This window comes from Triturus cristatus, chromosome 2_1 (genome assembly GCF_964204655.1).
Source record: "Triturus cristatus chromosome 2_1, aTriCri1.1, whole genome shotgun sequence".
Lineage (NCBI taxonomy): Eukaryota > Metazoa > Chordata > Amphibia > Caudata > Salamandridae > Triturus > Triturus cristatus.
Genome location: NC_140581.1, coordinates 486,814,273 through 486,839,076, shown reverse-complemented (window position 1 = coordinate 486,839,076; position 24,804 = coordinate 486,814,273). Strand labels below are relative to the sequence as shown.

The 24,804-nt window shown below is 47.8% G+C and overlaps 1 protein-coding gene across 2 annotated transcripts in view; it reads left to right on the top strand.

Moving 5' to 3' along the window:
- BTF3 (basic transcription factor 3) overlaps positions 1–24,804 on the top strand; it is a 104,316-nt gene that overhangs the window by 42,775 nt on the left and 36,737 nt on the right. The window contains exons 3-4 of one of the 2 annotated variants that reach the window (XM_085632336.1): positions 2,989–3,102; positions 21,731–21,932. In XM_085632336.1, coding sequence (XP_085488462.1) covers positions 2,989–3,102; positions 21,731–21,932 — 316 coding nt within the window. The remainder of the gene's footprint in view (positions 1–2,988; positions 3,103–21,730; positions 21,933–24,804) is intronic. The other variant, XM_085632337.1, reaches the window with a different exon arrangement.

Here is a 24,804-nt window from a genome sequence, read left to right as displayed (position 1 = left end):
ACCGGACCCGCTAGCGCAAGCCCGAGCCCCGCGGTCCCGACCTCACCTCACACCACGGACGGCCGCCAGATGAGCCTGGGGAGGGACGGCCAGACACCTCCTGCACCCTGCGTCTGAAGGGCTGGGGCTGTAAGGTAAGCCCCCGTGCGGCGGGTCTCCTACCCCGATCTGTGGACCGCGCTGTGGGAGGCTGCCGACCCCCTTCTTCTATTGCCTAGTCGGCTGCAAAGAGAACCCGAGGGAAGGGAGGCGACTGTTGGCTTTCTCTGTTGCGGCGCAGACCTGAGGGGAACTGACTTCTTGCTACGACCCCCCCCCCCCCCCCCCCCCCCGGCCATTGTACCGTCCGGCGGTAAAACATGGCGTTGTTTGCCTGCTTGCGGCTGGGGGGTGATACTCCGGTCTTGCCCGCTGCCCGCTCCACCCTCCCTCCACCAGACACCAGCTCCACAGTGCCGTCCCGGATTGCTGCCGATGTGGGGTGCAGCTTCCGCTGACGTGCGGCTCCGTTCTGGCTGTCCTGCGGGACTTTCGTTTACAAATGTGTGCTCGCTTGCAGGCACTGAGTGAGCAGTTTGACTCCATGCTGTCGGCTGCGGGTCGTGAGCGCTCCGTTTGTCATCAACATGGCGTGGGTCTGCCAGTGCTTTTGTCCTCTTGCGGGGACGCAACGGCTCTGTGTGATCGTGCTACACTGGTGCCTGCATCTGGCTTTCCCGGCACCCAGGATCAATTGCTCTCCAGCTCAACAGCGGATACTTTGTTTCCCCGTTCATTGCTGCCTGCTTCATTGTTGCCTGCCTCACCGCGCCTGCAAGAGTATCCAGCTGAGCAACACCTAACCTCCTCTAGGAATCGTTTACGGTGGCCTACTGCTTCTTTTCTGTGGAACTCCTGTACTCTACATGCCATGTCTGGACTTTATGTGGTGCACAAAGGGACCTCTACAGATGGTCGGCGGCCATTTTGTGATTCTACTTCACCATCTTCCCCCAAGCGGCCATATTGTCTTTGTCTGCACGGAATGCGGGGCCTTCATGTAGGGGCTGGCTTAATCTCAAGCCCGCGATCGGGCCAGGGCTAGACTGATTTATATCGCCATGGTTTCACGGATGGGCTGGACTGGGACTGAAATGTTGTGCGCATTCGTCGCGATCTGTCTTCCGTCATTTAAATTGTTGTGACAACTCATTTTCACACGACCGCTTTTGGTGTAGTGGGTTCTCAGTGTGTGGAGGCCATAGAGGGCCGATGGTTCAGGGCGCTCTGATGATACGTAGGCTCCTCCCCACTTTCTTCTTTTTGGGAGTTTAGATTGGAATAGTTCTATTCTTTTCTTACCCCCTTTATCATAGGTGTACTGTCTTCTTATCTTTCTTTACTCTATTCTTGCTCTCTCTCTTGTCTATATTTCGGGTTTATTGGGCGACAGGCACTATGCTGGGGGGGGGGGCAGGCCGTAGCCTCCGCATTGGTGTAGGGTGGGGGGGTAATTTACTGTTTCTAATTAGTTCTATGGGCCTTTTTTCTTTTTATGTTTCTGTACTATACTTGTTTCGATTCTGGGTCCGGGTGTGGGGTTGACTGAGTGGGGGCGGCACTGGAGGGGTGCGTAATTGCTCATGTGACTATCCTGTTATATAACTGCATTGCCTCACTGCCTGAGATTTTACTTCCATTGCTGTTTTAATGATGCTGCTGCTCTCTCGTGTGGTGAAGATATCGTGCGGACTCTAATCTCCTTGGTTCTTACTCTTCACTGACTTTTTTCCTGATAAAATTATTTTGAAAAACTTTAAAATTAACCTTCACTTCTCCTCCCCCTGGTGTCAAGGATCTCTCCAGTGTATAATTCATAAATCGTTGCTAATCTTGACCGTTGAAGCACAGGGGCCGTAATGTTTGTATCAGTGCTTAACCGTATCGTGGCCGGCCTGAAGGTTGTAGGCCCGTATTTGTTCTTTTAATATGCACGAATAAAGGTTTTAAAAAAAAAAATAAAAAAAAAAAAATAGCTCTTTCAGCCAACTACATCCCATAAGAGATACCAACAACGTAATGAAATCAATATCCTGTGTTGTTGATCTCTAAAACTTAGTACAGTTCTTCTTTGAAGCTCTATTACTTTTTAGAGTGATCAGCAGTTTGAAAGGGTCACTTTTTTCATTGGGCTTTAACACAACAGCTGTCAGCTGACCTATTTCTTACAGTATCTGCATTGGGTCTGCCACTTTTTAACATTAGCTTTCTTTAGCTGCCCTCTTCGAACTATTGGCTTGAGACTTTGTCATTCATGCATCGACACAGCCCAGTCGAGTATTGATCTTTCACCTCATGCCTTCTTCACTTGAGACCGATACTTTTCTTAAATTCTGCCTCTCCTAAACATTGCAATGTTGACTTCTTGACGACTCTTCTTTTTAAATATCTGTTCTTGTAAGGATACCCTGTGTAGCTTAAGTTTTCAGACACACAAAAGGCCAATCTTAGGATGGTGGCTTCTGTCCAATACACAGCATAATGTGATACTTATAATGTCATGATGCAGCAGACGCGTGTCTCTCTGTATCAAAGATACCTCTTCAAAACCTTACATAATTGAGTTAATACTCAGATGTTCTTTATTTGTTGGTGAAATCCTAAAACCAGCATTATTTATAACTTCATACCCTAAAAAATTTAGCCCCCGAACCCCCCCCCCCCCCGCACCCCCCACCGTTTGAAGAAAGAAAAAAAAAAACACACACAAAAAAGATGGACACGGGTGCTAATGGGTGCAAGAATGGTATGTGATCACTTCTCAATGCCTCTTGTGTGCCAGCCATTTACCAAAGTATGTTTACATAAAATGTTGAAAATGCTTGCTGTTAACCCATTTTCTATTTCCCCAGTAACCAATATTTTGACAGATGCACCAAAATCGACTTTGTTTGACCATTAAAGAGCATTTAAAGTAAGTTTGCTTTATTTTACTTGTTTCACATAAAGGGCACAGCCCGCAGAAAGAAGAAGGTTGTGCATAGAACAGCTACCGCTGATGACAAGAAACTTCAGTTCTCTTTGAAGAAATTGGGTGTCAATAACATCTCTGGAATTGAAGAGGTTTGTTCATCTATTTCAAATGGAAAATGCAAATAATGTCACTTTGTAATCTGCCATCTCCCCCACTTCCACCACTGCAACTTGGGATCTTTCTTTGATATTGATGTTCTCATGATTACCGCTGGCTATGTGCAGGATCCAGTACAAAATTTAATAGATGGTCTTTTAACAATTAATTTGGTTAAAAAAAAATTGCACATGTAATCCCTTAAACTGTAGTATAAGGAAGTTATGCATTTCCTGTAGTTAAAAGCTCTGATATTATTACCAGATATCTATTGCTAGACACAACTCCCCACGTACCGTTCCAGATTTGCATGTCACATTACATTGGCACTAGTAGTAACATCACATTACCATTCAACTCATCATTGTCATTACAGGGTCTTTGCATTCCACAGGCCTTTAGGAGCTCAGCGTAGTCTTTGGCCACGCTGCGTGCTGTTGCTTCCATGACTTACTATGTAAGGACTTCTGCTGTGTGTAGCAAATTATGCACACACGACCTTTGGCAAGGCCCTGTGTACATTACATTTACACCAGAATGTACTGGCCATGGTCTTTGGTTATGCCAGTCCATTCTGGGCAAAGGACTTGCATTTGGCCGTGCTCTTCACTCACTATCTTTACACACTTTACTGGACATGGCATACATATATACCAAGTGTGCACTGGCTTGTCTGCTCACTACCTCTTCTGACACAGCCCACCACACACTTGTGAGTGCATAGGCCTTGTATTTGACCACACCCGTAGTTCTGTACCTCTACCCTCTTTATCTGTGCATGTAAGAGATCAATCATTTGTAGCTTTGTTGATTTTCTATAGCAGAATACATATAGCTCTTCAGACACCTAATGAGGACACAAATCTCTTTGGAGTACATTAATGATATGGTGTTTGTAGTTTGGCTTGTATGTGATGGGTTAGGTAAAATGTTTTGGCTCATAGACATGCTAAAAAAAATATGGTGTGGCATGTGGTAGCTGCTCTTAAGAAGGGTGTGTGTAGAGTGTGATACTGGACCATGAGGTAGTTTAGGAGGGGTCATGCTCACCACAGTTGTAGGCAAATAAGTTTTCCAGCACCATGATGCATGAAGTTAACTTGCACTTCTTTCGAGGCTCTTGACAGCAGAGCTGCAAAGATTCTGATGGTTCCTGGGTAGCACAGTTCAATGAGGTGACACCCTTTCATTTAGGTTTGGTGCATTTGTTCCCGTTAGTAGGCTGTTTGCTTTTCTGACGTTGTGCAGTTAAGCTAGCGTTCTCTGGTGTAGCACAGCATTGAGTATTATCTGGGGTCCAAGACTTCTTCCCAGACTTAAAGGAGAGCTACTGGCAAAGGTTCTGCCCATATCAAATATCCTTTCTATATGGATCTGAAGGGTCTTGCCATATCCCTGATGGACGTGTTTGTGGTTCGACAGGGGCATTATCTATCCCACTTTGGAGACGGAAGTAGGAAGCTTGTCTGGGCAAGCTCTCTGAGCTAAAAGTCATAGGTTAGAACATTCATTACAGATCACTTGTCTACATGTGTATCTGTGACAAATTGTTGCACTTGGAGCACAGGGTGCTATATGATGGACCATAAAACAGAAAAAAGGAGGGCAAGAGTGAATTATTTGAGCACACAGAAACCTATACAGTACTGAAGGGGATGGGGTTTATTCTCACACTCTCCAGATAACTCTAAATAAAGGAAGGGAACCTTAAGCAGAGGAAATAAAGTCTGTGGCATCTACAATAAACAAAGGAGAGAATGCAGGAAGACCAACAGGCAAACTGTGCTCCAAATGGACACACTGATGTGCGCACACACATTTACTTCACACATGGGGATAGGCAAGAACTCTGTTCTGGTTGGATTTCACAGGTGAGAGCAAAAAGGCTGTCTCCCAACAGGGGTGCAGTTGAAAAAACCCATTACGTTGACCATAATTCACTACTACCAGTCAACCTCGTGACCTGTTAAGCAGAAACAGCAAAACCCTTACAGTGGTCGGGGGTACCAATATGGTGTTCCTTTTTCAGTGGAGCAAGGCTCGGTCATCAAATAGATCTTGTTAAATCTTGGATAGCTGAAATTTTTCCAAGCCATGGAGAGGGCTTTTGGCCCAGTAATAATTGTGGCTAGGACTAAAGACCCTCTTATCCCACTCAGTCTATGGCTTGTGACTGTACCTTAATAAGGCAAGACAGCCAAATCAGAAGCATCCGTCAGACTGCTCCTATTCCCTCAGGACCTAGTCCTTGCCTATCCTAAATAATTTTGGAAGGCGTCTTATTGCAGTATAAGCACTCTACAAAAACATCAGATGCACTTAAAATGAATGTAAATCGTCTAGGCCTTTTCTTCAACTCTCCTCTCTTGCTTCACCATTTTATATTGAGTTTTGTGATTTAGTCCAGATGGGTATACTCCAAAAAGTCTTCAAAGGCTCCAAAGGTTTGTAAAATACAGATGGCAACACTCTTAGTTGAAAACAGAACATTTTGCACACCACCCCATAACAGAAAGCCCTCTGACTCCTTGTGGAACATAGCTAACTTTAACCTCCTTTTCAAGTCCTTTATAAGAATAAGCCTTGACTACTTACAGATCCTGGATCCCCACTAAACAGGTGTTAAGATTTTGGGAATGCGATTGTAGGTTCCTCTCAAAATCCCAATTTACGTGCACACAGGCAAAGTCCAGATAGAGCGGTCCCAACAGTGAAAGACCTAGAAGTCTTATCTGGAGACACTGCTCTGTCTGCTGTCAAGAAGACTATCATTACTCCCATCCTGTTTTTTGGTTGCCTTGTTCATTTTTAAATTTCATTTCGCCGTATTGCTTGATTTCTTTGGTCCGTCTGTTCTTTTTTTCCTGTATCTTTTTTTTTTTTTTTTCTTTCTTCCATCAGTGGATCTTCTTGTTTTTCCTAGTATGGCCCCAGTCCTAATCAATTGTACATTGTTATATTTTCATTCTTAACATTTTTTTATCCTCCTGATGGGAGGATGTGGTGTTTGACCCACAAATTCCTTGGCCGTTCAAATTGTTGTTGTTGTTGTTTTTAGGTCGAGCCTAGCGCATTGGGTTTTGCATGCGTCTTTCTAAAAAAGACAGCACGCAATTGGACAAAGGCAGGTGCCTGTCCCACCTTTCCCAGAAAATGTCTCCGCCCACGGCCTATGGCTTGCGGTTATGAGCAGGTGCAATCTGTTCGCCATCTGTTTCTGATTATGTTCCCATTCGCGCGTTCGCCGCGCTGCCCTGCTTGTTCCGGTTTCCACTCTCCTTTCTGCAACCACCACAAATAAATGCTTTCACGCCAGCCCTGCCAATTAGCGCGGTCGCCGTGCTGCCCCGCTTCCAGAAAGTCGATGAAAAACAATGTCAGTGTGATCAACAAGTGACCATGCTATTCTTTCGACAAATAATAATGCGATTCAGTTAGCGGATACTAGAAAGGAAGGGGAAAAAAAACACTTTTTCCCCTTTATGTATCCATGAAAGAAAAAAATTTGAAAAAGGTGTTGCTGTACACCAGCTTTAGGCTGACAAGCACTCCTGTGGGTGCAATGACCATGCTCTGCTTAGGTGGAAAGGTCCCGATAATGCCAGCTAGGTTTGCGAGTCATTCATCCTGTGTCTTTCTACGCTTCTCTGAGAACAAAAAAAACTAACCAGAAATACATTTAAAATGGGCAGTTTGGGAAGTGATCTGCTATCAACAGTCAGCCACGCCTATACTTGTAAATCAGACACTTGTCAGAGGAGTCAACTCTCATTCTGTTTCTATCCAAAAATAAATAAAATGCAAATTGTCTTCCCTAAAATTCATGGAACACGAATGCTAACCAGCGGATTACTGAATTTATTTGAGAAATTGACCTTTAACATAGCGCTGGAAAGATGACCTGCACGAATACCCCAGTTTTGTGTCTTGGTTATGGGGAGGGTGTCCTCTGTTTTTCTAATTAGCGCAGTCGCTTTAACTTTCACGGCCGCGCTTGTTTTAATTGTTTCCTGCCTCCTGCCCTGGCCGTGCACTTAAGTATTTCTCTCTCACCACTCAGTAACAAGGATCTGCACGTTTTCGCTGTCCGTGTTTTGCTAGCTGTTCGCTTCCGGGTAGTCAGTGAGTGAAGGCCTTGGTGACTGTCATGGCCCTGGTGTCGAGCAAGCCACAGACTGACAAACTGTCTCATGTTTGGCCTCCGCTGAAGCGTGTGTCCAGTTGCACTACGTCATGCCACCCTGCATACAGATGTAAGCACAGCACACTGATCTTTTATTCAAATGAATGTTTAACTGTGGTGAAAATGTATTGGGAAGGGCTAAAATGGGCAGTGTAGCAGGGTTACAAGGATGACCTGTCCTTTATAATACCGGTGCTTTTAGTTAAATGTGTCCATATATTTGTTCAGCTGTCACAGTGCTTCATGCTGACATCCCCTCCTCTGTATCTGCATTTCCCCACGGCTCCAGTTCACTCTCCACCCACAGACATCTTAGCAAAGGCGGCTTCCGATAGCCAGCGTTTTTATAACTTACAAATGCCAGTAGTGTGTAGTGATTGGAGCCCGTTTGTTTGAATGGAAGTCTCTCTGGTTTGTTTTATGTGCTTTTTAAGTCTCGCCTTGCTATCGCGTAAGCGATCGCAAAGCGAGACTATTGTAAATGGGCATTTCAAAGTGCTCCCAAAAAGCGGATTGCATTGCTAGCACGCGCACAATCACGCGCTTCGTGCCGCCATGCACTCCGCTTTTTGGGAGCACTTCAAAGGGTCCGCTCCCCCGCCCCCAAGCGCGCGCGCGCCACGCTCCGCCGGGCTTGTCTTGTTTACCATCTCCTTTGTTGTGTTACTGCCTCCGCCCCTTCCCCACCCCTCTCCCGTCCCACGTCACACTTTTCTGACACCAGCACTACTGCTCTTGGCATCTGCCAACCAGTCACCAGGCTTCATTAGCAGACAACAGACGATTGAAGGATTCGCGGCCTGCCCTCTCTTCTTTCTCCACAGCTGCAGATAGCTCAGACTTTCCGGAAGAGGACACCCGAGAAAGACGCTCCGAGTCACCGCGCAGTTCAAAAATGTCCAGAATTCAGTGAACTTGAAGGGCTGTGTATTGTCGTGGTTCGACAACGAGTGGCTTCTAGGGCCACTGTGTGTCTCCGTAATGAAAAAGGCAGTCCTTGTTCAACTAAACAAAACTGTTCGTGTCTGTGTGGGTTCATGTTTCCGGTCGAGACGCCACTGCAGTCGCACCAGGTCTGTGACAAGAATGCTCCCTTTGTCTGTCGCCACTAATCTACATGTTATAGCATTCGCTAGCAGAGGCATGTGTATTTACATCGTGAGACGTGCTATTTGACAAAGTGCTTTGTTGTCGGGGCACCTTCCATGCAGAGCAGCACGCTGGGTTGTTTTGCTGGGAAGCTTTCATTAGCTGGAATTGGCTGTCGAAGTAAAACACACTTATTTTATGAGTTCTCTCGCTGAGTTGTAAATTGAAGTAAAACACAGGAAGAGGTACAGGAAGGGAGCATTTGACTGTGACATGTGATAGACAACAAACAAACTCACAAACACAACTCGTTTACAGAGCTACTCAGGGAATACGTGCACTGTGCTTCAGTGCCACATTTATCCATGTCTAACAAAATAGACATGTTTCAACAGGCACCTATGGTAGAATGTTACATGTTAAATGTTTTTAATCCTTTTTGGGGAAGCGCTTCAGGCCACTGGCACGTGCACTGGCGACGGGCGTGCGGTTACGCGCACAATGACGAGCAGAGGCGCCATATGGCTTTCCTCTCTCGTCATGGTGTGCGCACATCGCACACCACTCGCCAGCCAGCCTGCTTTCACTTTTGCGCCTCAGTCACTCAGCCTCTATCCCTTGTGTGTGCTGCGTCCCCTTCGCATCCCTCTTCCTTGCTCTCTGTATTGCCCCAGGTTCATTTACTCCAGCCCCCACCCTTACCTGTCCTGCTTAGCTTTTTTTAAGCCCCCCTCTCGCCCTCCCCCGTGGCTCCTCCCTTTCTCTCTTGTCTCTCACTGCTTCCTATCTATCGGCAACGTTCACTTGATCTTCCATCAGGTCCCTCTGTTTCTCATCTGCCCCTGGAAGTCGACGCGGTCTCGCTGCACTGCGCGATTCCCCTACACAGCCCTCCTCAGGAGAGTCCGATCCACCCACGCACACTGCCCCCCCTCCAGCTCTATCGTCCGCCCACGCAGCCCCTTCGTGGCTTGTCCAACCGTGAAATTAAATCCATGTCACTTCTGCAGAGAGAAATACGCTGGTCTGAGCGAAATATCTGCGACCGAGACAATCTGTCTGTTTACAAGAACATATACACCTCACACGTACTAACAGAACTGCTCACATGTCACTCCCACACAGATGCAGACACAGACACAGCCCTCATTAGGAAGTACACACTCCGAAAATCACATGTTGCTAGTAAGAATACACACTGGTCGCTCTTTCACACAGGCACGCATACAACTTCAAGTACTAACAACTGCTCACATTTCACTCTCATATAGAAGACACACAACTCTCATTAGGAAGTACACAAACTGCACGCACGCACACACACACACACTAGAATGAATACAGGCTGGTCTCTCTTTCACTCAAACACGCACACAACTTCAAGTACTAAAACCAGCTGCTCACATTTCACTCTCACAATGACACACAACTCTCATTAGAACTACACAAACTGCTCACACACACACCTCACACGGAAGGGCTCTAACTGCTCTCATATACACACAAACACATTCTCATGTGGATGGAGATACTGATTGCACCCGTAAGAAATGTTACAGACTGCTCAACTACTCCTGCATGCCTACACTCATCACCCTCACGAGAAAAGGCATCCATTGTTGGCAACTTTCTTACACGTGCAAATAGGCACACCTTATGGGGAAGGAGGTACCCGCAGCAGGAATGAAAGTATTGCAACACTGCCGAGACCTTATAAAACCATCATAAAGATGGGTGTAAATGCGGCCATCTAAAACTATTTTTATAATCAAGTTTTGCAAAAAAGTTACATTGGCTGCTACACATGTGTTCGCCACATTTTTTTTGTTCTTTTCAAAATGCACACCTTGCCACTGCTGCCCCTTGCACTGAAGAGGGCTGCTTTTGTGTGGATGTGCCCATTGTGCGAGGCCTGCATAACATGCTCACGGTGAAGTTAGCCAATGGCTGAAGAGGGCTGCCCGCTGCTGTATGGCGTAGTGGGTGGAAGAAAAATGGGAATGTAAAAGGGTACTGCGGGGAATTAACTGGTGTATTTGAACAGTTGGCTTAAAGTCCTTATAAGTAAGTACAATATTTGCATATATAAAATTAGACGAAAAGGTCTTGGCTAAATTTAAACTTAAATCAGCCTTTTAACTTTGGCATTTGGCTTTTTATGTCATGGTTTGAAAAAAACTTTAGTATTAGGGCCCTGCCAGGCCATCCCCAATAAAAAAAAAATACATTGACTGAAGGCACAAATATATTGGAATATTAAACTCTTATTGCCGTACTAGTCCCTGCACTGAAAGGAATTACTTTGTTTGCGGATCTGCTCCATGTGAAAGAGCAGTATACAGTCACTCACAGTGAAGTTAGCTAGTGACTGCAGTGGCCGACCTATCACCCATGCTGTATGGTGTAATAAACAGAAGGGCATGTGAATGACACAACAGATGATGCTTAAAACCGTGCTGGCTGAAAGCCCCTATAAGCCAGTGTATTAGATGCATAATTTTAGTAAAATCAAAAGGCCTTAGCTACGCCAGGCATATATCGGTTTTGGGAGCCTTACAGAACAAGCATTGGCATAGCCAATAGGTCTGGCCTTTGGGACCTTATAAGTGTTTAGCCATGCAACTGTTGATGTTGTTGCACCAAGGATATTGTGCTGCATAACTAAACACTTATAAGGTCCCAAAAACGAGACCTATTGGCTATGCCAATGCTTTTTTTTTTTTTTTTTGTATTTGCAGCACCCACACAGGACAATGGTGACTGCTTTTAGTATAGAGCGCTATGCCGCTCTAACTTTTAGTGGCCGCCCCCTTCCCTCACAGCACTCACTGCACAATGGCGACGTTCTATCACCTTTTAATTTTTTTTTTTAATATAAATTGGTATACTGAGTGCGGCACTTTGTATAGGGACACCATGCTCAGTTTCATTTTTTGAAAACATATAATGTGCAGCACGGCGTCCGTTTCAGGGACACTTGCTCTGTTTCATTTTTTTTTTTTTAACTTTAATGGTGAGCGCAGTGCCCACTTCAGGAACACAGCGCTCTGTTTATTTGATTTTTTTTTACTTTATTGATGAGCGCGGCGCCCGCTTTACGGACACCGCGCTCTACAATACCAAAGTTTGACTTATTGGTATTGTAAATGACAAAGCCATTTAACCCCTTCAGTGCCCGCCCCTTTCCCCGCCCTGTGCCGGCCGTTGCATTAGCGGGCGGGGTCTATGACGAGCTGGACTCGTCATGGGCACAGCGCCACCGCGGCCCATGACGAGTCCAGCTCGTCATGGGCACTGAAGGGGTTAATATTATAAAAGACATTGCCATTTACCATGCCAATAGCTCAAAATCTCGCAATTGCGAGACCTATTGCATTGTAAATGCTCGTTTGGAAAGGGTCAGTGCCACAATCGCGATCGAAAGTTTGACCTACAGAAATGTCAAATCTAGACTGTCACTGTACGTTAAAGGTACTTACCTTGACAATATAGTGGTATTCGATATTGTTGATGGGATGTTTTTGCAAGTCTGTTGCGTTATTCTGACCCTGCGCCCCCCCTCCCCCTTCTGCTGTGGAAAGACATCAAAATTTAAAAAAATACTGTGGCAGGATCGTAACATATGAATGAATGAGTGCATTAAACTAAAGCAGTGTCCATCAATCTGACGCCTAGTTATGCAGATACGCTCCTTACAGCGGCCCCGTAAGTCAAAGAAGGGGTTGATGTTCCTTTACTAAAACCTTTTTTAGTCAACAAATAGGACAGTCTTCCCGCTCAAGTCGGAGGGGCCAGGAAGGCAGGGCTGATGCCCTCGGGATATGAATGGCCGCTGTCATCCGTGGAAATGCCGCTGACCGCGGCCCCCGCAGGGGGCCACTCGGCGGTCGGCGCCTTAGTGGCCCCGGGGCCCCGGTCACCCCTCTCCACTCCCTCCTTCGGGGGGGGGCGGGGGCAGGGATCCTGACTGTTGCCCCCCTCCGTGTCAGGGGCCGGAGGTGACGCGCAATGCGCGTCACTTCCGGGCCCAGGTGTGAGGGGGAGGCTATTTAGCCTTCCCCCACCCTCACTGGCGACCTCATCGGTCCGTCGTCCGCGCCGTCTTCGTGCGCCTCCGGCCCCCGCGGCACTGTTGTTTGTCGTCGCTCCCACGCTTCTTTCTGGTGAGTCTTGCAGCCCCCACTCCGCCCCGGCCCTGTCCCTGGGCAGTACCAGGTCGACGGGGCCCTGTGGCAAGGATCGCCACGGGCGGAGGGGGCGCAAGATGGGTGCATGGGGGTTTGGAGAGGCGGGGTTGGGCTAATGAGCATGCGCTGTTGGGAATTCTCTCGGACCGTTGCGGAAGTTGGGGAGTGCGGGCCACGCATGGCTGATGCCATTGAGCTGCGGCCCCGTCCCCTTGTGTCGATGGTCGTGCCCTGCAGCCTGCCTGCTCCCGGGCGTTGAGGAGCCTGGGGCAGCCTCGGGCCGCGTCCTTTCGTTGCATCGGGGGAAACGGGGCGAGTAGTGCAGGGCTGCCCTCGCGAGGGCGGCGCCGCCCACCGGTGGGGGTGGCGTCCAATGAGCTGCTGAGGCTCGCGATACTGACGACTGTATTGCCGGAAACGAAGGGGAAAGGGTTGTGGTCCGTCGGCTGCGCGCCGCCTCTGGTGCAGTAATACAGAGGGGGCGAGACGCGAGGTCGCGTCCACATTCTGTGAGTCACTTAATCACTAATTCACTCAATTTCCCGTGCCTAATTATATGTACGTAAACATGAATTTAATTATGGTTCTATGTAGAGCGTTCGCTACGATGAGTTGGCCTAACGGCCAGGGCGCTCGACCTCGGACCTCGGGAACTAGGTTCGAGTCTCGGTAATGCCGCTGAACTTCCTGTGATTCGGGGCAAAATACTTAATCTCCCCGTGCCTTACAAAACGTGAATGTGGGTCCTCATGTAACGTAACGGGGGCTATGTAAGGCGCTGTAATACTTAATTGGTTTCTGGTCAAGTTCGCGCTATATAAAACTCGGCAAATATTTTCAATGCCTTCGGGTCGAGCTCGCGCTATCTACAATATGCGTAAAGGCGTAACCTATACATGAACCGAGGCTCATGTCCTCAAGGTCCGCTAGGAGCGGTGCCAGTTCACTGAGGCTCGGAGAATGGACGGGAGCGGTGGGAGCATCCCAGTCCCATGGTGTGTCCTCCTGTGCGGGACCCTAATCTCTAAACGGTGTCTTTTTCACCAATATCAGCGTGAGAAAAGAGGTTCTGGCGTAACGGCCAGAGCTGCCGACATTGTAAATAGGAAACCGGTTCGAGCCTCGGCGTCGGCAAAACATCCCGTGATTCGGGGCAATTCACTTAATCTCCCCGTGCCCAACAAGAAACAAGCAACCTCGGAGCGGGGGACCAGGGTGCGAGAGTCGGTATTGTCTTTTATATTGAATGCGGAGACGATTCATAAAATATGCATAAAAGCATAATCTAGACATGAACCACGCCTCATGGCTTCAAGGTCCGAATCTGGTTCGGCAGACACCTTCATCCCCAGCAAACGGATATGGCCCAAGGGAGAGTGGGGAGCGGTGCCGGTTTTTGAGGCCGGGCTTATGGACGGGAGCGGTGGGAGCATCCCTGTCCCATGGTGTGTCCTCCTGTGCGGGGCCTTGTCCGCCTGTCGTGGCATCTCCTCACCCCCGCTGCACTGACTGAGGGGGTGCGCTGTCTTAGAGCTTCGGAGCCGCGTCCGCATCGCGAGTCGATAGGCCACCCTGATTCCACTCGTAGGGAGCAAATGCGTCTGTCGGCTTTTACATCGGTGCTCGGGTACAGCGCTTTCAGACCTTCGCGATGTACAACTATAGTTGGTTTGTGATTTGAATAGCGAATGGCCCTTGGCCCTGACAACGATACAGGGTACTTAACCAGGGGCGAGCCGCGAGGTCGCGTCCACATTCTGTGATTCGGGGCAAATCACTTAATCACTCCGTGCCTCAATGTGTATGTAAATACAGTGCTACGGGATATATGCATAAAGAGCGAAACGTATACAAGGACCGAGGCTCAGGTCCTCAATCTCAATCTGGTTGGTGTTTCGAGTCTCGGGGCCGCATTTCTGTGATTCGGGGCACATCACTTAATCTTAATCCCCCCGTGCCTAAATATGTATGTAAATGCGGTGCTACACGCTCCAATACCTTCGGGTCGAGTCGCGCTAGATAAAGAAGATATGCAGAGATTTCCAACTTAGGTGCAGGGAACCAAGGTTCGAGCCTCGGGGTCGACGCCACATCCTGTGATTCCGGGCGAATCACTTAATCTCCCCGTGCCTGAATGTAAGCGGTGCTCATGTAAAGCGCTCTAATACCTTCGCGCTATATAAATCTACATTAAATAAATAACACTTGAATGGTGCTTGGCCCTGACAATGATACAAGTGACCCCAAGATGCGGGGGCAAAAGTACAAACTCTTCTCTCAAGTAGCCATTGTCGTACAAGGCGCATTAGGTCCCCGGGACATTACGTCACCTGCCTTCCGCCTCAGGACCCTGACGGCGCTACAATACGTGGGCAGGCTTGGGGGGGTACTGAGAGTACGTTTGCACGGCCATCGGGACATGCTTGACAAACCTGGTCGAGCGCCTCCTATACCTTGTTCAATTGCGCTCACCTTTCAATTCTCTCTCCTAGATCGGGCTTGGTGTCCGGTTGACCGACGGAACCCGCTGGTGACAGGACAAGGGTGTAAGTGGCGCAGGGGGCAAATTACCGATACCTTTGCGCTGTTGAAACATGCACAATTGGAACACTAGGTGGGCTCTCCCCACGTTGCCTGTGATGTGTTTATCCCCGGTTTTGAATGAGGGAATGGGACTCTTGCTAGCCGGGGCCATCCCTTAAGTCCCATAGATTCTTGAAAGCTCCATTAAGGTCCTGGGGTGGATTGCTTGCTGGCGGTGGACCTCGTGCACGTTAGTTGGTATGGTAGCGGACAGCCATTAACCCGCGCACCCGGCGCACGGTGGGAGCGGGCATGAGCGTGCGTGGGTCCTCTGCCTTGGGACGCTTGCTCGCAAAGTCACAGGTTCAAGTTACATTGATTCTGTATCGGTTGGCGTACCTTTCGTTTGGTCCGGTAGAGCACACAGGTTAGTGATCGCCCGCGGGGCATACTTCACAATGGCGGTCGCCCTCGCGAGCGAAGTAAATTAACGGGGGTGCGGCCGGCTTGAAGCCGCATACCCTGTGCCGTGGGAGCCGGTAGGAGACTAGCGTGGGTTCACAGCCCCAATGCACCAGCACTGCAAGGCTGGGAGCTGCCTGGGTCCCCGCTGATCGCGGAAAGTGCAACCCTGTGGCTCTTCCTGGTTAAGGTTAAGGTTATCGCCCCCCCTCCCGTCGGCTACGCTGCCGTTGAGGGTGGGGGGGGGGCATGCAGTGGGCTGCGTGCGGCAGGCGCAATGGACCTGGCACGGGGATCGTTTAGTATGACACGAATCTTGTAAGCTCCCCGTGCTTGAATGTGTAATGTAAATAAGGTGCTCAGGTAAAGCGCTCCAACACCTTCAGGTCGAGTTCGCGCTATATAATTCTGCAACACGTATTGCTGACTTCCTATAGGGCAGTTAAATGACACAAGTGCGTGCATTGTTCACATACGCGATTATGGGCATTAATAAACCCCCTGCACCTCAATGAAAAATCTGGTGCGGTGCTCGCGTGATCTGGTTGGGGAGCGGGTAATATGGTACGAATTTCTTAAGCACCCCTTGCGTGAAGATGTACTGTAAATACGGTGCTCATGTAAAGTGCTCCAAATGCCTTCCGGTCGAGTTCGCACTATATAAATATGCACCATGTAATTGCAGGCTTCCGATAAGGCAGATACATGATACCAGTACATGCACTGTTCACATCATGCGATTACGGGTATTACTAATCCCTCCACGCACCGCAAGGGTTAATCGGGTGCGGTGCTCGCGTGACCTGGAATGGGGTTCGTGTTCTGTGGTACGAATTTCTCACGCTCCCCGTGCCTGTACGTGTAACGTAAATACAGTGCTCATGTGAAGCGGTGCAATACCTTTGGCGGCGAGTTCGCGCTGTACAATATGCAACAGGTATGTGCTGGCTTGCTATAAGGCAAATACTTGATAAAAGTGCAGGCATTGTTCACAAGTCTTTGCTCTGATACCTTCGGGTCGAGTTCACGCTAGATAAATATGCAGCATGTATTGCTGATTTCCTATAATGCAGACACATGATACAAGTGCACGTATTATTCACAAGAATTGCTTGTGCCCACATTCGCGCGCATTAGATGATTACGGGCATTACGACACCCCCTGCACCCGAATGGGTTATTCGGTCGGTGCCTGTGTCCGGCGCTAGAATAACTTTGCGCACATTACGGTTTGAGCTAATCACTAATTGACCGTGCCCGAATAGGTATGTAAATACCTATGGCTCATGTACTGCACTCCCAACACCTTCGGGCGGGTCACGCTGGGACTCTGGGCAGATAATTTAATATCCACGTGCCCGATGAGGCATGTATATACAGTGCTCAGGAACGGCGCGCCATTACCTTCGGATCGAGTTCACGCTGGGTTGCGACGCTGGGTAAATCAATGAATATCGCTGTGCCCGAATATGTATGCGAGATGCTGGACCTGGTATGCCTGGGTTCCCGAGGGTCGCGGACCTGGCGGCTCATGATCTCACTCCCGTGCCCGAATACGTGTGCAAATATGTGGATCATGCACAGCGCTGCTTATGTGGGCCGCCTTCAACTGTCACTCATAGTGGCACTGACATGGGGGAAACCACACATAACTAACTGTAACCTAGACACCCAGGTGGGTGCCTAGTCGGGCAGGGCAACGCAACCGAGATGGAATGGTAGTTATTATCTAATACTAAAGGAAGTCTGGTTTGAGCCTCTAGATGGGTGTAGATATGGGTGTAGCTCAGTGCCCCATTCGCATTGAATTCGGGGACGCACTGACTCAGCACCACATAGGTTACCGGCGTGATTGACCAAGCGGTTGCGGGTGCGCCGCCCGCGAGCAGATTTTAACCCGTGGTTATTTCAGTGTCGTGGAGTGTACCTCTATCTCAAATCCACCGATAGTTCATTGTTAAGCCGATTAGCCTGCAGCACACTGAGCTGGGCACCATAACCAGGAGTTAGGCCTGCAGGAGAAGTAGCGGAAAGAACCATATAGGAATAGGTCCAGGTGTACTTTGGGGGGCATTCCACTGCAACCAAAGACAGGGAGCACCATGCCCTGGGAACACGCGCGTTGCCCTAATTCTGAGGCCTGCCCATAAAGGGGCCGAGTAGCAAAACAATTTAAGCTCCATAGGCGGGCCTCGGGCCTTACAGCTGGGTGAAACCACCATCAATTGGGGATAGGCCCAGGTAAAATAGGGCGTTCCTTAATGTCTAGAGGACCATTGCGGTTGGGGGTATCCCCCACCGGATTCCCTGGTCGCGTACCACAGCTGCGGGAGACTGGGATCCGGGTTTACGGACACGTTACCGCGCCAGGGGCGCTGCCAGCAGACATACGGTGCTGCTGTCCCAGTAATTGGGGTGTCGGCGGGGCAATCGCAAGGGGACAGTATGTCAATAGTACATTTGACACGCCCAGGGTGCACTAAATCTCCACTTCAACGGAGCAGGAATTTGGCACCGCTGGGGATGCTCTGGGTTTGCAGTGGGGGGGGGGGCCCGCCTCCCTCCTTCTGAGGAGCATGATGGGAAGGGCGTAGTAGGACTTAGTCAATCCTCAATGCTTGAACTTTACTGACGGCGCGCAATGTTAAGCCAGACAGATTCCCGAAGCTGGTATACCTAGGGGGTTACATCACTGAGGGATCTGTAGGGGCATAATTCCCATAAGGAATAGGGGATGGTGGGCAGGGGCAGGAGTCACCCCTTGCCCACGGTCACGCGCTGGCAGCTAGGAGCACTCCTGTGCTCCAGGTTTAGCAATCAGAGGGGGCTGGCCAAAGGTTAAGTGAACCCCCTCTCGCCTTCATAGCCTAAGAGGGCAGGCCCAGAATTGTGAAGAGGGTAACCTGCCCGCATGGGGGGCGAATAGTTCTTGGCACATCTCCCCAGGCCCAACGGGTCCTTTATTTCAGCAGACCCTATTCCGATTAGGATAGCGTCTCGGGCCTTTGGGGGCTTAGATGGGGCCATCTACAACACCAGGAGCTATAGCTCAATGGTAAGTCTTGGGTTCGAGTCCCGCAAACGCTGTCAAAGTGTCATAAGTTGGCAAAATTTCAAACTCTTCTTTAACTAGGAGCCATAGCTCAATAAGTCTTGTGCCTACGGTTGTAATGGTCTCACAGGACAAGGGTTCGAGTCCCGCGGGCACTGTCAAACTGTCATGGGGTGGCAGAATGTCAAACTGTTCTGTCTGCAGGGATGGTTCCTTTCCAGCTAGTTGCAGGAAGCACTAGATAGGAGAGGTGCAGGTAATACTATAGCGGGTTGGTGGGGGGCCCAGGCTGCGACGGTTAGCCGCCTCCAGGGCTGTGGCGGAGTTACAGGGCGATCTGGAAGCAGGCCGGTACAAAGGGTACCTCTGCGCGGCACCACGTGGTGCCTGAGCCAAAACGAGGAGCCTCCAGAGAGGTCCCGGAAGCCGGTCGGCGCCCCGCTAGGCCTGCGGGCGGTTGTGGGCCTGAACAACCGGGGGCTTGCTATGCGACGCTCCGCCCCGAGAGGGGGGGTGTGAGTAGAATTTCAACGGCACGTGATCGAAAAAAGAATCACTTGGGGGGCAGCACTTGCGGGTCGTTCCCGTGCTGCCCGGCTCATCAGGCGGGGCAGGTGAAGTAGATGGCCGCCTGCCCTTGGATCGCCCGTAAGATAACCCACCTATTACATATCTTGGAATTATGTAATAAAACCTGCAGCATTTGTTACCCACTTACAACTGTTTCTTGTGTCTTCTTTGGGTAACCTAATTTGGGGGAGGGGGGAAAGCGGGGTGCCCCTGGGGGTACTATAAGGCATCACTTGAGAGGCTTGGCGCCCTCTGTGACCATCATCAGGGAGCCCCCCTGTGACCCACGAGACGCAGCAGCTAGAAGTGCCTGCAGGATCACACCAATTTCGCCACTACCCCATCCCCATCCACACTCCCTTCTCTGCCCTCAGCTCCTTGCCGCGCCCCTTCATTTTCTGACACTCACTCTCCCCACTTCCTTTCTCCTCTGCCTTCTCTTGCCCTCCCCCATTCTCCCCCTCCTCCATACCAATACATTTACCTCCCTCTCTTCACCGTATTCCCTCGCACACCCGCCACCCCTTCTAGTTCCCCACACCCCTCTCCTGACTGCTCTTGCCTAGCAATACGTAGACTAATTTAAAGCGGTTAGTGGCCTGTAATGCGCTCTCTTTTTATTAACTGCTTTTGCCTCCATGTCACAGTTTACCATTAATCTCTGCACTAATCTCCCATTTCCCCTTCATCTCGCCACCATGCTCTCCACTCTCACTTGTATTGCTCCATCTTTCTACATATCACTTCATCATGTCTTTGCTTCCCCCTTCTCCACCTATTCCTCATTTACCTCCACTTCTTCCTCTCTCTCTGCGTTTTTCCGTCGTCCTCCTCCTTTTTACGTCAAGCCAATTTATAACCGCAAACCTTCAAGCTCACATGGTTAAATTGTCCAGCACAACTACCACTGTTAACCCCTTCCGCGCACGGCAAATTCCGCCGCAATGCGAGGGGGGGAGGGGGGAGGAGCTGGGCGTGGCGTCACAGTGGGCGTGTGCTCATTACGGCCGGGTGCCATCCGAACTCCGCCCACTAATTAATTCGCCCGCACAGGCGGGAAATTAGCCGCGCGTGGGCGGAGCGGCGGGACGGCTCCCGGCCGTCATGAGCACACGACTACCGTGACTCATGACGGCCGGGACCCGTCCTGAACATGGATGTGGTTAAACAAAATGTGACTGGTTGCTCTGTGGTGTTTGTAATATTTGTAAACTCGCAGCTTCTGTGCAGCATGGCTAACCACTTTTATGGTCCCAAAGGCGAGACCTATTGGCTATGCCAATGCTTATTTTTTTTTGCTACTGTGTGATCTTGATGAGCCTTTTAGTCACCAGTATTACATTTGGCAATTCAATCACAAATACAGTACATTGTCCATGTTTCACAGCTGGTCAGAAGGGATTGTATTTGAAAAACTAAACAATAATGCAAAACTCACAACGAATTGGGTGAATGTGAGGTCTCTCCTTGTGGTTTTTGAGTTGCATCCTTAGCAGGTACTGTCCGTTTCCACTAATGTTGCAGTCCTGTCAACACTATTGCACTCCAGTAAGATAACTGAGTTACTCCCTTTGGGGGCGAGCCTTCAGGAGTATTGAAGTCTAGCAGGCTTACTGTAGGAGATGGTAGTGGTTAGAATCTACAGTTTTGCATGAGCCGGTAAATGATACTAGTGAATGCTCAAAAACTGGTATTTCATGAAATGAGAATAAGACATTCCTTCACATGTAACTAAGTAGAGCAGTTTGACACACAACAAAGACCAGAAGGTACAAGTGTCCCCTTGGGTCGCGATAAAACACCAGGATCCCCACCGTGGGAACATATGAAAAGCCTGCATACCTCCAGTATAACCACTGCCAAACCCCTGGTCACCGCATGGCCTGAGATTAATTAAGTAGTAGCCACCTATGCCCAGGGTGGAGGGGAGCACTTTGGGTGTGCCTCATGTCAGCAGAATAAAAATGTTTAGTATCCCCAGTGTACGCCCAAATTATTAAATTGGCTGTAGGAAATATAAAATGCAGGCAGAAAATAAACAGACCAGGCAACAACCCATAGCGTTTCCAGCCCATGCCCAGGATTTGTGGACCAAAAGTGCTTATTTCTTTGTCGTTTGTTTGGGGGGGTTACATTGTAGCCGAGTCTTGCCATCTAGAATAGTTGGGGATTCTGTTGCACAGTGAATCCACATCAATGTACTTAATTGTAGCAGTAAGCCTTTATAGATCTCTCTTGTCTCAATCCAGTCGTAGATCTGTGCCTTAATGGTGAATCCTAAACTGTGTGCACAGGGTTTTTGTCAGCGTTTGTCTACTTTGCTATTCCTTTGCAAGTGCATCTTAACTTTCTCTACTGGCTGACTGCACTTGATTCCATGTGTTTACAAAATAACAGCATAAATAAAATTGATGCAGAGCTAAAAGGAAGCTGAGATCTGTTCTTTGGCTGCTCTTTAAAGTACTCTGAAAATAGCTCATTTTAAGAAATGTAGTATATACATACCTTTTGGTGCTTTATTTGATATCCATTAAAAAATGTTTTTGCTGTTGTAGGTTAATATGTTTATGAACCAAGGAACAGTTATTCACTTCAACAACCCTAAAGTTCAAGCATCTCTGGCTGCCAACACCTTCACCATAACTGGGCATGCAGAAACCAAGCAGCTCACGGAAATGCTGCCTAGTATATTGAATCAGCTTGGCGCTGATAGCATTTCCAGTCTAAGGAGGCTTGCAGAAGCTCTGCCAAAACAATGTAAGTAGTATTAATGCATATTGCAAAGCTTGTATTTTTTTTTTTTATCTCCTCGTGATTGTAATCATAATTTTATAAGCGGGCGGAAAAGCATAAATGAGCTTGTGTATATACATTTAAATCTACATATGGTGGGCTTCTCTTTTATGATCTCAATCCTGAAACCATTAATACATCATACCCTGGATGCACAGGAGGCTATCTACGGCCGTTTCATAACCGCCTTCCTTTAGTTTACAGGTGTACTTGGATGTTTTCAGCACTTGTGTATGCTTATCTTACAGCTACTGATTAGTTTTTAAACTGTGCCATGTAGTGACTGCAGAGGACTGGTGATCTTTCTGATCTCCACACGAGATGCCGGGTGATCCATGATGCGTTATCGTTTTACCTTGTGGTGGTGTTGAGCTTGAAGGCAAACCATGTCTGAGCGGTCACATCAACATTGATAAAGATGTGTAATCAAAGGACAAACAAGACTGTACTTTTCAATTCTTTAGTTTATTTACTCCTTGTTCCTTAGCAATAGGCCCTTTGAATTGTCTCGTTTCCTTGTATATGTTCCCAGTGGTAATGCAGGGTGTAGTATTTTAGTGGAAAAGTTCAGGAAGTTACTCTGTACTGAGAATACTATAGTTGATTTAAATTGTAGATGTGCTAATGCACTGTCCACATTCGTTTTGCCCTGCTGACATACACAGTGGGCTTTCTCAAGTTTAGTATGATGAAAAACAAACAGTAAGTTAGATCAGTGTATTTTAAAAATATATATATATAAATGGATCTTCATTCCCTCACCACAGTGTTTACTACAAAGTGAAAGGTAGAATGGAATTATCTGGTGGGTCGTGGGATGGGTGAGTTATAATTCCCTTAGTTCAAATCTTAAGCACACATTTACAAGTATTTTTCTTAGCGTCCCGAGTAACATTGAAGATGGAGCATGAGGGTAAAAAGAGGATGGTGTAAACGAATGGTGAAGTGTCATTGAAGGAAAAAACACCTTCAGGAGGTTGAAAAATGTCTCTTTAGCCCTGACTTAATGGTATGTCCCAGAGAAAAACTGGATCCAACATTGGAATAGGAGTGAATCCGAAAGCGTGATGGACCATAATTGGGGAGTAATGTCAGTCTTTTGTAGTATCAAGGCTACTAATTTGTTTGTTGGAATGTATAATGGCTTTTTCTGGTCTTTAAAAGAGAGGAAATAAACATGAATGATCGTACAAAGCAAGGAAGAACTTTGTAAGTCATACACCCTCGCCGGATAGTGTAGGGGTCAGCTTATGTAACCTCCACAGGTCAGTTTCTTGACTGTTTCTATTCAATAGATGATAAATTATCATTTTACTATTTTCCCTTAATATTTGCAACCATTACATCCTTTGTGTTATCTTTGACGATATTACGATAGTGTTCCTGGTTGCAGTTTTTGTTTTTGGGCCGGTGATTCCATCAGTGTAGACCAGTTTGCATGGACATGGGATGATAGGGGGTGTGCAAAATATGTGTAATTTGCTTTCACATAATTGCAGAAAATGGCAGCAGAATTCTGAGTAATTAAGTGAAATGCAAATCCGTAATTTCTTACTATATTCTTGGTGCTAGATGCGTCCTCACATGAATTTCTGAGGTGCGGATGTATTTTACGCCTAAACAATATTTTCACATGCGTCTACAGTAAATCTTTCCACGAATGGCATGTAATTAATTACAAGAAGTTGCATAATGGTGTAGTTTTAGGAATTTTGCATAACACAAAATTCCACCAGCATGGTTTAAATTTCGCCCCAGCCTAATATAAACCACATAAGTGCTAGTACAGCTAATCCAGTTCTTAAGTGGTATGGTTGGTTAATCATATTGAAAACGTGTTGTGCTGTTAAGATCCAATTTACAAAGGGAGCAGTTGTGACAAATGAAGGCACCATCCGGTTTAATTAAATTGACTGCATGTATCTGGTTGGACCTGCTTAGATTCACATGGACAGAGATTGTTGTATAGTTTCAAATTGGCCTTGTACGTTAGTTGTTGTGCGTGAGGCATTTGAGTTGTTAGGGAGCCATTTTCCTAATGCTTTGGGGCATATTGATTGCCTTCATGAAATTTGGTCACAAAACATATTTGTGCTCGTTATTACTTGCTGATATGATACTGTAGAGGGCCATTTTGTCTAATTTGTCTGGTCCTGTGCTCTTTTTAGTAAATATTTATTGTATTATAATTGTTCAAGTCTGATGTGAGTCTTGTGTTTCTGTTAACAAATGCATTCAAGCACTTTCATTTGAGACTCTGGACTTCCCCTTTAGGAATGTTACTGATCTTCCATCCATCTGTTGAGGTATGTCGGAAAAGACTAGCATTTGTGGCTGTAGGTTTCCAAAACGATTACGTTTGTAATGTGCTGTTAGTCACAAAGATGGGTAGATCTAGATATTTAATTTGTGGAAATGTAAGTAACGTTTATGTTGAAATTGTGTTCCAGTTTATTCTGTGGGCCCTGCCAGTTTGTAATAATATCGATCTAACATCCTTAAAAGATGCCTTGGGTATAGCCTGAAAGATGTTCGTCACAGAGCAGGTGCTCCTCTACTACCAGGAAAATGTTATGTTGAGTTTGTATCACCCATCACGGTACGCAGGCACTTGAGGAGGTGTGTATGTGAGTGGTCCCCGCAGAGTTATTCAAAGAACCAGGCCTTCTCCTTCTTGTGCAACTCAATAAGTAAGCAGGAGGCTCTGATTTGTTCAGCAACGACTTTCCATGTTTTTGGTGTGATGTATGAGAACAAGCGACTTGTTCTTTTTAGGTCTTGTGACGAGAGCAGCGCATGCGCTGCTCATCCTACGAGGGCTTCTTTGAATCGATAC